The sequence below is a fragment of the Somniosus microcephalus genome, chromosome 7 (genome assembly GCF_052327205.1).
Source record: "Somniosus microcephalus isolate GS21.2 chromosome 7, FLI_Smic_1.0, whole genome shotgun sequence".
NCBI lineage: Eukaryota > Metazoa > Chordata > Chondrichthyes > Squaliformes > Somniosidae > Somniosus > Somniosus microcephalus.
Genome location: NC_140993.1, coordinates 34,420,346 through 34,437,321, shown reverse-complemented (window position 1 = coordinate 34,437,321; position 16,976 = coordinate 34,420,346). Strand labels below are relative to the sequence as shown.

At 43.8% G+C, this 16,976-nt stretch overlaps 1 protein-coding gene across 7 annotated transcripts in view; it reads left to right on the top strand.

Annotated features, from left to right (window-relative positions):
* The window catches only part of LOC147114602 (receptor-type tyrosine-protein phosphatase mu), a 1,110,132-nt gene that overhangs the window by 667,157 nt on the left and 425,999 nt on the right, over window positions 1-16,976 (top strand). For all 7 annotated transcript variants that reach the window (XM_085992394.1, XM_085992393.1, XM_085992392.1 and 4 more), the window contains exon 11: window positions 390-492. In XM_085992394.1, the coding sequence (XP_085848520.1) occupies window positions 390-492 (103 nt within the window). The remainder of the gene's footprint in view (window positions 1-389; window positions 493-16,976) is intronic.

Here is a 16,976-nt window from a genome sequence, read left to right as displayed (position 1 = left end):
ACTCTGATTCTAGACTCCAGCCATTCAGTACTCTCCGAACCATGCTGGTTAGGTTCAGATAACATTGTGAACTTCAGCAGCTTATAGAGTCATCCAGCAGCATGGAACGACCTTCAATTCGTGGCAGCCCATCTTTTAGTTCTTAATCGACAGCTTTCAGTGGTTTTCTGCTTTCCTGTTCGTTTTGTGGCGATGCTCATGTATCTACCGTCACTGTTATGGTGATTATGATTGCAAAGTTACTGCGTGCAGCTTTGCTGTCGTGGTTGTATTGTATGCAGGTGGAAATAATGAGAATGATGATGAACTGCTTTTAAATTCTGTACTTGAGATAATTACATAGCGAAAAGACTTAACAATATACTTATTTTGTTGTCCGATTTTTGCAGCACCATCTATGCCGGCGTATGATTATGATGCACCTTTGAACCAGACCGACAGCACAGTGACTGTTCTGCTGAAGCCCGCCCAGAGTAGAGGGGCCCCTGTCAGGTAGAAGAGAGAATATATCACTTGCTATTACATAATGTTTAATTGAGATGATAGCTTTGGCTAACAATTGCCGTTGTTTCTTACTTTCCTTAATGATAGCTGAACTGGAGGGGTGGGGGCGGGGGGGAAGAGATTTTATAAAATGTTTTCCTGTAAACTTACATAGTTGCTGCAGTGGATCAAATCTATGCGACTTGTATATTGATGCTAAAGACCTTCTTAGTGCTCACATTGGGCAACTTCTCCTGTGGTTCGACAAAGCCTTAACTCAGCTTGCGGTTTTGGGTTCCAAAGCCTCAAAGGTGTTTATGCTGAAAAGGGAAGAGGCTTGAGCTGAAGTTTTACATCTGCAATTAGTGTAACCACTATTCGGTGGCAAATGGTGTGTGTTCTCGCTGTGGTCAGGAGGATGCACTCGGACACCTTATGATGAGTTGCACTGCTCGCCATCCTAGTTGTGAGGAGTTTTTGGCACTTGCTGTCCACCTCGTTAGAGCTCACGCCTATGCTTGTCAGTTCTCTGACAACCAACTGGTGACTCTCCTCTTTGGGTAGAGTTACGTGGATTGAGAGGTCTCCAGCATAAGATACCTAGCAATTGAAACTTGGAACCAAATCAACCCTTAATGGCTGACGAAGTAATCTGATACTTGACAATATTCCAGGGGAAGTTGATGATTGATTAGCCAGCCAGACTCACTAATGCAATCTGGAGCAGTCCATCTGCCATCTGGAGGCTAGGCTTTCTCCTGCAAGCCAATGCTCCACTGGGTGTGGTGGTCCTGGCTGGAGGAACAGTGGGAAGCAACTCCGGTAAGCTGTGCAGTATTAGCTGGTTAAACTGTGGCAGTGATTCTTGGCACATTCGGGGCTCCCGAAGCTTTGATGTTGTTAACTTGTGCTTAAGCTCTCTGGACCTGGACATGTAGAATGTAGGACATGTAGTCCTCACAAGGAGAGGGCAAGTAATCAAAAAGGCAAATGGAATGTTGGCCTTTATTGCAAGGGGGTTGGAGTATAAAAGCAGGGAAGTCCTGCTACAACTGTACAGGGTATTGGTGAGACCACACCTGGAGTACTGCGTACAGTTTTGGTCTCCTTATTTAAGGAAGGATATACTTGCATTGGAGGCAGTTCAGAGACGATTCACACGGTTGATTCCTGAGATGAGGGGGTTGACTTATGAAGAAAGGTTGAGCAGGTTGGGCCTATACTCATTGGAATTTAGAAGAATGAGAGGTGATCTTATTGAAACATATAAGATACTGAGGGGGCATGACAGGGTAGATGCAGAGAGGATGTTTCCCCTCGTGGGGAAAACTAGAACTCGGGGGCATAGTTTCAGAATAAAGGGTCGCCCTTTTAGAACTGAGATGAGGAGGAATTTCTTCTCTCAGAGGGACGTAAATCTGTGGAATTCTCTGCCCCAAAGAGCCATGGAGGCTGGGTCATTAAATACATTTAAGGTGGAGATAGACAGATTTTTGCAAGATAAGGGAGTGAAGGGTTATGGGGAGCGGGCGGGGAAGTGGCTTTGAGCCCAAGATCAGCCATGATCTTATTGAATGGCGGAGCAGGCTTGAGGGGTCAAGTGGCCTATTCCTGCTCCTATTTCTTATGTTCATATTGGGAAAACAGAAATGTAGATGTAGATTTCTTAGCAACTTCATTTGACAATTCTCAAGCGTTGTGGTGCTGACTAAAAAGAATTCTACCAATATTGCTTAATACTATTATTTATGATGACAGCTGTTATTTAAAGAACAAAGTACAGTTGCTTGTGTAGATATCAAAGGCTATAGGTTGTAATGGAAATTCTTGTGCAGGAATCCAAGTGGCAAATGGCACTGTCAGAGGCTTTAGAGAACAATAGTTGGAGGATTATTTCTTTCATGGCTTCTAGACATCTCTTCAAGACTTGTTTGCTGTGCTTCACATTGATATACAGTCACACAACTCTCTAATTTTCCATCATGATTTTTTAAAAATTCGCTATAATTGTTGAAGAAAATCTTATGAGGTAGGGGTTAGGTGCATACGTGTAGAGATGGAGGGAAATTAGTCTGTTAATCAATATGTACCACTCCCACTCATCTCCTAGCAACCAGCCATTAGCAAAGGCTATCTACCTGAAATCTCAGTCATTGGTCAGACTAAACATCCGTAAGACAAAGGTCCTCTACCAACCTGCCCCCGCCACACAGTACTGCCCCCCGATTATCAAAATCCATGACAAGGCCTTGGGCAACGTGGACCACTTTCCATACCTCGGGAGCCTACTGTCAACAAGGTCAGACGTCGACAAAGAAGTCCAACACCGCCTTCAGTGTGCCAGTGCAGCCTTCGGTCGCCTGAGGAAGAGAGTGTTTGAAGACCAGGACTTCAAACCCGGCACTAAGCTCATGGTCTACAGAGCAGCAGTGATACCCGCCCTGCTGTATGCCTCAGAGACATGGACCATGTACAGCAGGCACCTCAAAGCACTGGAGAGGTACCACCAACGCTGCCTCCGCAAGATCCTGCAAATCCATTGGCAGGATAGGCGCACCAACGTCAGTGTTCTTGCTCAGGCCAACATCCCAGCATTGAAGCTCTGACCACGCTCAATCAGCTGCGATGGACGGGTCACATTGTCCGCATGCTCGATACGAGACTCCCAAAACAAGCGCTCTACTCGTAGCTCTGGCACGTTAAGAGAGCCCCAGGTGGGCAGAGGAAACGCTTCAAGGGCACCCTCAAAGCCTCCTTGAAAAAGTGTAACATCCCCATCGACACCTGGGAATCCCTGGCCCAAGACTGCACAAAGTGGAGGAGAAGCATCCGGGAAGGCGCCGAACACCTCGAGTCTCTGCGCCGGGAGCAAGCGGAAGCCAAGCGCAGGCAGCGCAAGGAGCTCACGTCAACCCAAGCACCCCACCCCACTCGCCACTTCAACCACCGTCTGCCCCACCTGTGACAGAGACTGTAGGTCCCGCATTGGACTCATCAGTCACCTGCAAACTCATTTTTAGTGTGGAAGCAAGTCATCCTCGGTTCTGAGGGACTGCCTAAGAAGAAGAAGAAATCAGGAATGAGAAAATTGTTGACCATTAAAACATCATTGTCACAATGTGTAGACTTATTCTAGGGAATCGTTTTTTTTAAATGATGGGGAATAAGACCTCTTTGCAGGCATTCTGCCTCCAGGCTTGCTTGAGTGTCATGCAGAAGTTGGCCGCTTGGAGAATTACAGTTAGCCCCGAGGTAACTCCTCACTTTCCCCCTGTCTCTGTAAGGAAACTCTGGGAGGGAGGGATTTACTCTGTTTGCTATTTGTAAGGAGATCATAAAAATGTTCTTATATGAAGGTGGTCATGATTTTGCCCACAAAGGAAGTCTTTTCCTTGTTTTCCACGCCATTCCTTATCATACTGCCATGACTGTTTTGGATTATGGGTGTGAACTGTGATATCATGGCCCTCTTTAAAAGGAGGTGGTGGGGGGCGGGGGTATGGGGTGCATGAGCTCTGAAGCTGACTGTGCCCCCTGCGAGTCCGGGGAGTCATGAGATTCTTGGAAGATGTTTCTGCTCAAAATGTTATCATCTTATTTAACCCTTACCTGTCCTTAAATTTTATTTTTCCAACGTATCACAACACATGAAGGAAGCAAGATTTGCATTTATATAGCACCTTTCATGACCTCAGGACATCCCAAAGCAATTTACAGTCAGTTAAATAGTCACTGTAGGAAATGTGGCAGCCAATTTGCGCACAGCAAGCTCCCACAAACAGCAATGTGATAATGACCAGATAATCTGTTTTAGTGATGTTGGTTGAGGGATAAATATTGGCCGGGACACCAAGGATAACTCCCCTGCTCTTCTTTGAAATAGTGCCATGGGATCTTTTATGTCCACCTGAGACATATTGGCCCGGACTTTGTGGTCAGCGGCGAACGAGCGACGCTCGCTGTTCATTACACTTACACTTGCCCACATACTTTCTGTGGGAATTTGCTCAGCGACTTGCGGTAATTAGAAATCTAAAATGGCGTGGCGCCCTCTACAGGGCACCTGGGACCTGTGTGAAGAGGGCAAGCAACAGTGTGTCTCCTTAACCAATCAGATTGCAGAATCCTTACTGCACCATGCAGAGCCTAAACCGGGAAGTGTAAGTTATTGGCCCAGTAATTCCGGGCACAACGCGTGAGTAAGGATGGGGTACTCACGCGTGTGCCCGGAGGAATTGCCGGTTTTCAGCATGCACAGCGCATGCGCTGAAAACTGGCATTTCCTGTCCTCTGACCCAAGGGGTTAAGAGGCAGTATGCGTGCGACTGCACAGGCAGCGCGTGCGCAGTGAAATTCCTTTTTTTTTTCACAGTTGCCCGAGTGTAAAGGCCTCCGGTCTTTACGCGTGGAAAAACCAGACGTAAGTACTTAGTTTTACAGGTAAGTGGGCTTTTAGTACAATGTAGAATTTTTTTTTCCACAGGTTTGTTATTTTTAAAGCATTTACAGTAAGGTAAGTTTAGTTTTAGATCCTATTTTTAAAAATTTATTTTTTACAAAAAATTGATTCATTGTTTAAAACATTTAAAAAAACTTATTTATAGTTAATATAATCAGTGGGATGTTTTTTAACATTTTATTTAAAGTTAAAGTAGTGTTTTGGCAGCCCATTCTTTTCATGAGTTTGACAGCTCTTACTGTCAAACTCATGAATGAGTTCCTCTCCCCTGATTGGCTGCACAATGCTCACCTGATCCCAGCCGGCACATCGCACTAACTACGCCACTGGATCAGGTAAGCACTGCGCGCCGACATCTGAACCGGGCCTATGACAGGAAATGCGAGCAGGCCCGGGCTTCAGATGTCGGCGCGCAGGGTGAGTGCAGATCGGGGGCTTGCATGCGCGGCAAGCTCCCGATCCTAATTTCAGGGCCATTAATTCAATGCCAAATCATGTACAGAAAGCAAAATAAAGAGAGAGAAAGAAAGATGGGATTAAGAGAGAGAGAGATAAAAGAGACAAAGAAAAAGTAAAAAAATGTTATTTCAATTTTTAAAAGTCATCAACAATAATTAACTCCACACTTTTAAAAGCTAATTTTCAGTGCCAGGGAGGTTATTTGGCAGTAATTAAGACTTATCATACCGTTAAAAATTCACTTACACTGGAATGGACGAGCCCTAACTTTTTCTGGGTTGTTTAGTGGATGTCTAGTGAGTAAATACCGCAAGTATTTCAATGCTGATTCTCTCGGCGAGATACTGTTAGAGCGAAGCGTCTGGAGGAGCAGGACAACTCGGACAGCAACTTCACGATTTCCACATTTAACTGCGCACGTGTGGACGCCAGAAGCTGCTGCCCAATTTACTCCTTAATAACAGTGAGCGCTGATGGCATCACCTTTATTATTACTGTAAAATCCGGGCCATGCATAAGTTTTAAAGAATAGAGCCTTACTGAAATTAATTGTAAAGCAAAAGTTGCTTTTTAATATAGTACCATCCAATAGGCTCTGAATATAAAAATGCTATGTAACATATTGTATAAAACTTTTATAAACTCCTATATCCTCACTGTTTTGAAATCAAGCCTTCTCGCACCTTGAAGTCAATGAAAATTAAAAATTGGAAGTGATGTAAAACGGGCTGCTGATTGGCTATCACCCGCTTTACACAATCGCACAAAGTCAAAATCTACCCCACTGCAACTATTTCCATTGGAGCAGAGAAGACTAAGAGAATATTAATGGAGGTTTTTAATCAAAGTGGGCAGGGCAGCCTTGAGGAAGAGTTCATAGAGTGCATTAGGGACGGGTTCCTTGAGCAGCATGTTACTGAACCAACCAGGGGGCAGGCAATCTTAGATCTGGTCCTGTGTAATGAGACAGGATTAATAAAAAATGTCCTAGTAAAGGATCCCCTTGGAATGAGTGACCATAACATGGTTGAATTCCAAATTCAGTTGGAGGGTGAGAGACTTGGATCTCAAACCAGCATAATAAGCTTAAATAAAGGAGACTATGAAGGTATGAGAGCAGAGTTGACTAAAGTGGACTGGGAAAATAGATTAAGGTGTAAGACGGTACAGGATCAGTGGTGTACATTCAAGGATATATTTCACAACTTTCAAGAAAAATATATTCCACTGAGGAAAAAGGGGCGTAAAAGAAAAGACAGCCATCCGTGGCTAAGTAAAGTAATAAAGGATAGTATCTGACTGAAAACAAGGGCATATAAAGTAGCCAAATCTAGTGGGAGGATAGAAGATTGGGAAGCATTTAAAAGCCAGCAAAGAATAACTAAAAGATTAATTAAGAAAGGGAAGATAGATTATGAAAGTAAACTAGCAAAAAATATAAAAACAGATAGCAAGAGTTTCTACAGTTATATAAAAAGAAAAAGGGTGGCTAAAGTGAATGTTGGTCCCTTAGAGGACGAGACCGGGAAATTAGTGGTGGGGAACATGGAGATGGCAGAAACGCTGAACAAATATTTTGTATCAGTCTTTACAGTAGAGGACACTAAAAATATCCCAACACTGGACAAACAGGGGGCTATGGGGGGGGAGGAGCTAAACACGATTAAAATCACTAAGGAGATGGTACTCGGTAAGATAATGGGACTTAAGGCGGATAAATCCCCTGGACCTGATGGCTTACATCCTAGGGTCTTGAGAGAAGTAATGGTAGGGATTGCGGATGCATTGGTGGTAATTTTCCAAAACTCCCTGGATTCAGGAAAGGTCCCAGCAGATTGGAAAACTGCTAATGTAACGCACTTATTTAAAAAAGGAGGTAGACAAAAGGCTGGAAACTATAGACCAGTTAGCCTAACATCTGTGGTTGGTAAAATGTTGGAGTCCATTATTAAGGAAGCAGTAACAGGACATTTGGATAAGCATAATTTAATCGGACAGAGTCAGCATGGTTTTATGAAGGGGAAGTCATGTTTGACAAATTTGCTCGAATTCTTTGAGGATGTAACAAACAGGGTGGATAAAGGGAAACCAGTGGATGTGGTATATTTGGACTTCCAAAAGGCATTTGACAAGGTGCCACACAAAAGATTACTGCACAAGATAAAAAATCACAGGATTGGGGCTAATATACTGGCATGGGTGGAAGATTGGCTATCTAACAGAAAACAGAGAGTTGGGATAAATGGTTCATTCTCGGGTTGGCAATCAGTGACTAGTGATGTTCCGCAGGGGTCAGCGCTGGGACCCCAACTCTTTACAATCTATATTAACGATTTGGAGGAGGGGACCAGGTGCAACGTATCCAAGTTTGCCGACGATACAAAGATGGGAGGGAAAGCAGTGAGTGAGGAGGACATAAAAAACCTACAAAAGGACATAGACAGGCTAAGTGAGTGGGCAGAAATTTGGCAGATGGAATATAATGTTGGAATGTGTGAGGTTATGCACTTTGGCAGAAAAAATCAAAGAGCAAGTTATTATCTAAATGGAGAGAAACTGCAAAGTGCTACAGTACAAAGGGATCTGGGGGTCCTGGTGCATGAAACACAGAAGGTTAGTATGCAGGTACAACAGGTGATCAGGAAGGCCAATGGAATCTTGGCTTTTATTGCAAGGGGGATGGAGTATAAAAGCAGGGAAGTCTTGCTTCAGTTATACAGGGTACTGGTGAGGCCACACCTGGAATATTGTGTACAGTTTTGGTTTCCATATTTAAGAAAAGATATACTTGCTCTCGAGGCAGTTCAGAGAAGGTTCACTCGGTTGATTCCGGAGATGAGGGAGTTGACTTATGAGGAAAGGTTGAGTAGGTTGGGCCTCTACTCATTGGAATTCAGAAGAATGAGAGGCGATCTTATCGAAACATATAAGATTGTGAGGGGGCTTGATCGGGTGGATGCGGGAAGGATGTTTCCACTGATGGGTGAGACTAGAACTAGGGGGCATAATCTTAGAATAAGGGGCTGCCGTTTCAAAACTGAGATGAGGAGAAACTTCTTCACTCAGAGGATAGTAAATCTATGGAATTTGCTACCTCAGAGAGCTGTGGAAGCTGTGACATTAAATAAATTTAAAAAGGAGATAGCCAGTTTCCTAGCTGATAAGGGAATTAGGGGTTATGGGGAGCGGGCAGGGAAGTGGACATGAGTCTAGGTTCGGAACAGCCATGATCCTATTGAATGGCGGAGCAGGCCCGAGGGGCCGTATGGCCTACTCCTGCTCCTACTTCTTATGTTCTTTAAAAATTATGAAGACTTTTAACTGAGGGAAAGAGAAAGACTGAAATAACAGAAGATGCTGGAAACATTCAGCAGGCCAGGCAGCATCCGTGGAGAGAGAAACAAGAGTTAATGTTTCAGGTCTGTGACCCTTCGTCAGAACTGGAAAAAGTTAGAGATGTAACAGGTTTTAAGCAGGTGCAGAGGTGGGGAAAGTGGGGTGGCGGGGGGAGAAAGAACAAAAGAGACGGTCTGTGCTAGGGTGGAAGGCAGGAGAGATTAAATGTTGTAAATGGGGATGGCAGAATCATCAACAGCTGCCATGTGAAAAAATAGGGGCAGGGGTTATGATCTGAAATTGTTGAACTCAGTGTTGAGTCCAGAAGGCTGTAAAGTGCCTAATCGAAAGCTGAGGTGCCGTTCCTCGAGCTTACATTGTGGTTGGTTGGTGATGAAGGAATATCAATTTTAAATTGTTTTTAAGTAATTGTCATTAACAAAGTGAGGAGAGCAGTTAAGGTCTTCATGTAGTGGGCTCTCGGAGCATGGAATGCTCTGCCACAGGGAGTGGTTGGGGAAGAGACCATTGCCTCTTTTCTGGGAAAACGAGATAAATACATGAAGCAGAGGAATATATTGGTCTACGAGGAAAGAATAGGGCAGTGAGATTACTTTTGGTTTGCTCAAGCGAAAAGTTGGTACGTGTTTTATGCTGCGTTATGGGGCAATCACTTTAGTGTGCGTTTTGTTGCTTGATGTAACTTGCTTGCCTCTCGAGGACCACATTATAATGATGCTAAAGTTGATTGCATTCCAGTATATAGTATGCACCATATCAGCTACACATCCTTGTGCCTTACACTCATTATTTCTGGTGAGGAAGTAGCAGAGCTGTCTTGCTCCTGTGCATCTTGTTTCAAATCTTTACAACCTTGCGCCTAATATCATCGAATGTATGGGTTTTGCTCGCCAAAAGAAAGACTTCTCTTAAAGATCATGTGGCCTGTGGCGTTTTCTATAACTAAATTACATTTTTTTATATTCAGTAATGTCCCTGGAGATGACCGAGTTTTGGGAAATATGTTTTCCAATTCAGCATGCTGTAGATAATTGGACAGGAAATAAACATTATCTAAAATAGCAGTCGGGGGCCACATAGCAGGATTCTATTTATTCGTTTAGAATGTGGAAAGCAAACATTAGACTATCATCAACACGAACACTTTGGAAAACTGAATTTGGAATTGATCTACATATTTTAGTGCTGCATTCTATAATATTCTACTCAGAAAATATATTTTTTTACGAAAAGTATGCGTAAATGATTTCCACAAAGTATTTTCTCTTTTTAAATATATTTCAGGACTTTGACATTCTTGGGAGTATAATTTTTAAATCTGTAGTGTTCCATTACAAATTATGATTAGATGACAGTCTGATCACCCAGTTCTCCATTCAGATAGTAGGGCAAGCCTGGAGAGATAATCATTACTAGTGTAACCATGAATCTGCTACCTTAATAAATCTTTATCACTTGTGTTCAAATCCCTCCATGGCCTCGCCCCTCTCTACCTCTGTAACCCCTTCCAGCTCTATAACTCCCATGAGAGCTCTGCGCTCCTCCAATTCTGGCCTCTTGTGCATCCCTGATTTCCTTCGCCCCACCATTGGCAGCCGTGTCTTCAGCTGCCTAGGCCCCAATCTCTGGAATTCCCTCCCTAAACATCTCCTCTCTACCTCTCTCTCCTCCTTTAAGACGCTCCTTAAACCTACCTCTTTGACCAAGCTTTTGACCACCTGTCCTGATATCTCTCTTTGTGGCTCGGTGTCAATTTTGTCCGATAACTGTGAAGTGCCTTGGGATGCTTTATTACATTAAAGGCACTATGTAAATGGAAGCTGTTGTTGTCTATATTAAAAGCTTTGTGTATTGCACATACTTTCTTTGAGTAAAACCATTACTCCCTGTAACACTTTCCTCTCATGCACTTTTGTCAGGCTAGTTCTGTCACACCTGGCTATACACTTAAATACTTCTTATACTTAACTCGGATTGAATCATTCTTCCCACCTGAGTCGCTCCTCCCTCTGGCCTTCCGAGCTCCTCAGCTGCAGGTGATGCTGATCTCACCAACGCCGCTAAGCTGAGGCCTGTGAACTTCAGGCCTCTCGGCCAACCCAAGTTGCTGCTGCCTCTCCTCACTGTTCGGTTGACCCCCCCCCCCCTAGTCTGTTATTAGCCCATAGTTGAAAAAAAAAGTTCTTGCTGAAAATCAAGTCTTTCCCTTTCTCAGTTGAGTTTGCAGCCCCAATTGGGATTCCTCTTTAGCCGCTGCCACCAACAGGCCTCGCCATCTTGGCATCAATGCCCCCTTCCGGTCCCCTACGGTGTTGCCACTGCTGCCAAATTCCCTGCCACATTCCTGCCTGTGAATGCTCTCCCTCCTGAAGCTCCAAAACTGCTTTCCTGAGGAACTCCTAGCTTCAGCTGGGAACTGGTTTGTATACAGTTGGTAAAAAAACACTAAACTTGCAGCAATAAACATGAATCTGTTTCCTGGTTGATAGTGGGAACCAGCAGGGAAGGCCAAGGGCTGGTTGGAGGGGAGGGAGGAGGGTGAAGGGTGAGTACTGCAATAACTACTCGGTGTTGGGACCACTGTTCTATTTGATATATATTCATGACCTGAACTTGGGTGTACAGGGCATAATTTCAATGTTTGCACATGACACGAAACTCGGAAATGTGAGGAGGATAGTAACAGACTTCAGGAGGACATAGACAGACCGGTAAAATGAGCAGACACATGGCAGATGAAATTTAATGCAGAGAAGTGTGAAGTGATTCATTTTGGTAGGAAGAGTGAGGAGAGGCAATATAAACTATATGGTACAATTTGAAAGGGGGTGCAGGAACAGAGACATCTGGGGATAGACGTACACAAGTCTTTGAAAGTGACAAGACAAGTTAAGAAGACTGTTAAAAATAGATACAGGATTCTGGGCTTTATAAATAGAGGCATAGAGTACAAAAGCAAGGAACTTATGCTAACCCTTTATAAAACACTGGTTAGGCCCCAGCTGGAATATTATGGCCAATTCTGGGCACCACACTTTAGGAAGGATATCAAGGTCTTAGAGAGGGTGCAAAAAGATTTACTAGAATGGTACCAGGGATGAAAAACTTCAGCTACGTGGCGAGACTAGAGAAGCTGGAGTTGTTCTCCCTGGAGCAGGGAAGGTTAAGGGGAGATTTGATAGAGATGTTCAAAATCATGAAGGGTTTTGAGACAGTAACTAAGGAGAAACTGTTTCCAGTGGCAGAAGGGTCAGTAACCAGAGGACACACATTTAAGGTAATTGGCAAAATAAACAGAGGTGTCATTAAGAAAATAATTATTACGCAGCGAGTTGTTATGACCTGCAATGTACTGCTTGAAAGGGCGGTGGAAGCACATTCAATAATGACTTTCAAAAGTGAATTGGATAAATACTTGAAGGGGAAGTATTTGCATGGTTGTGAGGGAAGAGCAGAGGACTGGGACTAATTGGAGAGCTCTTTCAAAGAGCCGGCGCAGACACAATGGGCCGAATGGTCTCTTTCTGTGCTGTACCATTCTATGATTCTCTGTTAACAGTGTAGAATGGCATCAAAAGGGACATGGAAAGTCAGATGCGAAAATTTGGGCTGCTTCTCCTTAAATGCTGCTATTCCTCTACTCCCCTCCTGAATTGTCCAGACCTCAGCCCTCAGCCAAAACATCCGTTCCCCTTCCACAATGCTCCAGGACCTCTCTACTCCACCAGTCCGTGCAGAGCAGTCTCCACAGAGCGGGAGTGTACTGAAACAGAATGTTTTATTTGGGAATTTGGAAAGAGTGGGAATTTCTGATAAGTATTGGGTAAGCAGAAGCTGTAAAAAATTTAATTTAGTTTAAGATTTTGATTTTAACGTAGAACTTTAAAAACTGTAGTTAACAGAAGCTGCCTGCCAGTGGCAGTTAACTGTCAGTCAGCTGTAAGTGTTTGTCTTGAATAGGTGCAAAGATGTGCGGGTTAGGTTGATTGGCTATGATAAATTGACCCTTAGTGTTAGGGGGATTAAATACGTGGGGTTACGGGGATAGGGTGGGATATGTGTTGGTGTAGGGGTTACGGGGATCGGGTGGGATATGTATGGCTCGATGGGCCGAAATGGCCTCTATCTGCACTGTGGGGTTTCTGTGATTCTGTGATTCTGTGAGGTGCTAATCACAGGGAGCAGGAGAGCTGAGTCAACGGTTAAGAAGGCAAATGGTATGTTGGCCTTCGTAGTGAGAGGGTTTGAGTACAGGAACAAGGATGTCTTGCTGCAGTTGTACAGGGCCTTGGTGAGACCACACCTTGAGTATTGTGTGCAGTTTTGGTCGCCTTATCTGAGGAAGGATGTTCTTGCCATGGAAGGAGTTCAGCGAAAATTCACCAGACTGATCCCTGGGATGGCAGGAATGATGTATGAGGAGAGATTGGGCCGATTGGGCTTATACTCGCTGGAGTTTAGAAGAATGAGAGGGGATCTCATTGAAACTTATAAAATTCTGACAGGACTGGACAGACTAAATGCAGGAAGGATGTTCCCGATGGTCGGGGAGTCCAGAACCAGGGGTCACAGTCTAAGGATAAGGGTTAGGACATTTAGGACAGAAATGAGGAGGAATTTCTTCACCCAGAACCTGTGGAATTCTCTAACACAGAAGGCAGTAGAGGCCAATTCATTAAATATATTCAAGAAGGAGTTGGATATATTTCTTAAGGCTAAAGGGATCAAGGGGTATGGGGAGAAAGCAGGGACCGGGTACTGAATTTGGATGATCAGCCATGATTGCATTGAATAGCGGAGCAGGCTCGAGGGGCCGAATGGCCTACTCCTGCTCCTATCTTCTATGTTTCTATGTATGTAACAATTGCAAATTGGGTGAGGCTCCTAGAATATAAGAGTAAATATTTTTGCACAGAGTGGGATAAAATGGAGTGTACTTAAGCAGAGCGTTTTATTTGGGAATTTGGAAAGAGTGGGAATTTAGAGAAGGGGGGGAAGGAGTTGTTGCTTTTTGCCTAAACTACTTGTAGTGCTTTGTGTTACAGGTAGCCATTTAATTTCAGTACCAATAACTTAACCTAGAGCAAGTAAGTAGTCAAGAAACTACACTGCAAACTAAGTTACCTAATTACAAATTTAATTAAATAACACAAGGTCATTCAGGGATGGCAGTTCAGGTGGTGTATGACAACTGCAGCATGTGGGAGTTTGTGGAGAGCATTGTGATCCCGGACAACCACGTTTGCAGTAAGTACCTGCATCTTGATGAACTTCAGCTCAGAGTTGCTGAGCTGGAGTCTGAGGTGCAGACATTGCGAGGCATCAGGGAGGGGGAGAGTTACCTGAACACTTTGATCCAGGAGGCAGTCACACCCCTTAGGTTAGGTAGTGGTACAGTTCTGGTTAGTGGTCAGGGATAGGAGGGTGTGACTGCAACTCAGGCAGGTAAGGGGAACCCAGGTGCAGTACTGGAGGAGCCTTTGCCCTTGTCCAACAGGTATGAGGTTCCTGCTGCCTGCGTGGATGAGGGAAAAGCCTGCAGGATGGATGAGCAAACTGACCATGGTGCAGGAGGCCATTCAAGTGGGGGAGTGAAAGGGAATGTAGTTGTGATAGGGGACAGTATAGTCAGGGGGATATATACTGTTCTCTGCAGCTGTGACCAAGAGGTCCGAAGGTTGTTTTGCCTGCCCGGTGCCGGGGTTAAAGACATCTCCTCGCGGCTGGAGAACTTGGGGTGGGAGGGGGGAGGATCCAGTTGTTGTGGTCCACATAGGAACCACCGACATAGGTAGAACTAGGAATGAGGTTCTGCTGAGGGAGTTTGAGGGGCTAGGATCCATATTAAAAAGCAGAACCTCAAAGGTGGTAATCTCTGGATTGTTACCTGAGCCACGCGCAAATTGGCATAGGGACAAACAGATTAGAGGTTTAAATGCGTGGCTCAAAGAGTGGTGTGGGAGAAAGGGGTTTCAGTTCATGGGGCACTGGCACCAGTACAGGGGAAAGAGGGAGCTGTTCCGTTGGGACAGGCTCCACTTAAACCGGGCTGGGACCAGTGTCCTGGCGAACTGAATAACAAGGGCTGTAGACAGGGCTTTAATCTAATGAAGGGGAGGTGGGAAGATTCAGAAAAGAGTAAATTTAAAAGCAGTGAGAGAAATGTCAAGGCTCTAGAGCAGAGCAGAGTTTTGGGTAAAAATAAGCAGCGTGAGTCAGGAAGGGACAGACAGAGTAACAAAGGTAATAGGGCATCAGTGACTAAGGTGACATCAGGGAAAAATATAAATGAGTCAAAGCTAAAGGCACTATATCTGAATGCGCGAAGCATTCACAACAAAATAGATGAATTAATAGCGCAGATAGAAATGAACAGGTTTTAGCTAATAGCCATAACGGAGACATGGTTACAAAGTGGCCAAGGTTGGGAACGAAATATTCCTGGATACTTAACTTTTAGGAGAGATAGGCAAAATGGAAAGGAGGAGGGGTAGCCCTGATAATAAAGGATGGGATAAAGACAGTAGAGAGAAAGGATCTTAGCTCCGAAAATCAAGAAGTAGAATCAGCTTGGATGGAGCTAAGAAATAGCAAGGGGTATAAAACATTGGTGGGAGTTGTTATTAGGCCCCCAAACAGTAGTTGTAATGTAGGGCAGTGTATAAATCAGGAAATTAGAGGTGCATGTAACAAGGGTAATACAGTAATCATGGGGAACTTTACTCTACATGTAGACTGGGTAAATCAAATTTGCAGTAATAGTGTGGAGGACGAATTCATGGAATGTATGCAAGATAGTTTTCTAGATCAGTATGTTGAGGAACCAACTAGGGAAAAGGCTATTTTAGATCTAGTATTGTGCAATGAGAAAGGGATAATTAATAACCTTTACTAAAGGGGCCTTTAGGGAAGAGTGACCATAATATGATAACATTATATATTGAGTTTGAAAGTGATTTAGTTAAATCTGAAACTAGGATCTCAAATCTAAACGAAGCAAACTGTGTAGGTATGAGGGGCGAGTTGGCTAAGGTAGATTGAGAAACTACATTGAAAGGTATGACGGTAGAGAAGCAATGGCTAGCATTTAAAGAATTAATACATAATTTACAATAAATATAAAATCCTTTAAGGCACAAAAACCCCACAGGAAAAGTGGTCTAACCGTGGCTAACAAGATAAGTTAAAGATAGTATTAGATCAAAGGAAGAGGCTTATAATGTTGCCAAAAAGAGCAGTAAGCCTGAGGATTGGGAAGATTTTAGAATTCAGCAAAGGAGGACCAAGAAATTGATAAAGAAAGGAAAAATAGAATACGAGAGTAAACTAGTGAGAGACATAAAAACAGACTGTAAAAGCTTCTATACGTATGTAAAAAGGAAAAGATTAGCGAAAGTAAATGTGGGTCTCTTACAGGCTGAAACAGGAGAAATTATAATGGGGAACAAGGAAATGGCAGAGAAATTAAACAAATACTTTGTGTCTGTCTTTACGGAAGAAGACGCAAAAATCTTTCCGGAAATAGTGGACAACCAAGGGTCCAGCGAGAATGAGGAACTGAAAGAAATTAGTATTAGTAAGAAAATAGTACAGTACTGGGGAAATTAATGGGATGGAAAGCCGATAAATCCCCTGGACCTGATGGCCTACATCCTAGGGTTTTGAAAGAGGTGGCTATAGAGATAATGGATGCATTGGTTGTCATTTTCCAAAATTCCATAAATTCTAGAATGGTTCCTGCGGATTGGAAGGTAGCAAATATAACCCGACTATTTGAGAAAGGAGGGAGAGATAAAACAGGGAACTACAGACCCGTTAGCCTCACATCAGTAGTAGAGAAAATGCTAGAATCCATTATTAATGACGTGGTAACAGGATACTTAGAAAATAATAATTTCAATTTCAATTTCAATTTTATTTGTCACATAACCAAATACAACAAGTGAAATCCAGTCAGTGAAATGCTTTTTTCTTAACGAGCCGAGCGCACCAAGCAGCAAAGGACACTTAGCTGCCTGGTACGCACTGAGCCCGCAAGGACGGCAGCCATCTTCATCGGCGCCATCACAATAGGGTCCGCTCTCGCCTCGCTCTGCCTTTCCCGCACTTCTGCCCGACAATCTTCAGCCGCCGTGGTACGGACGCCATCTACTAGGCCGACAGCAACTCTTTAATATCCTTTCCATGGTGCTGGTGACTCTAGTAGCCTGCGTGTCTC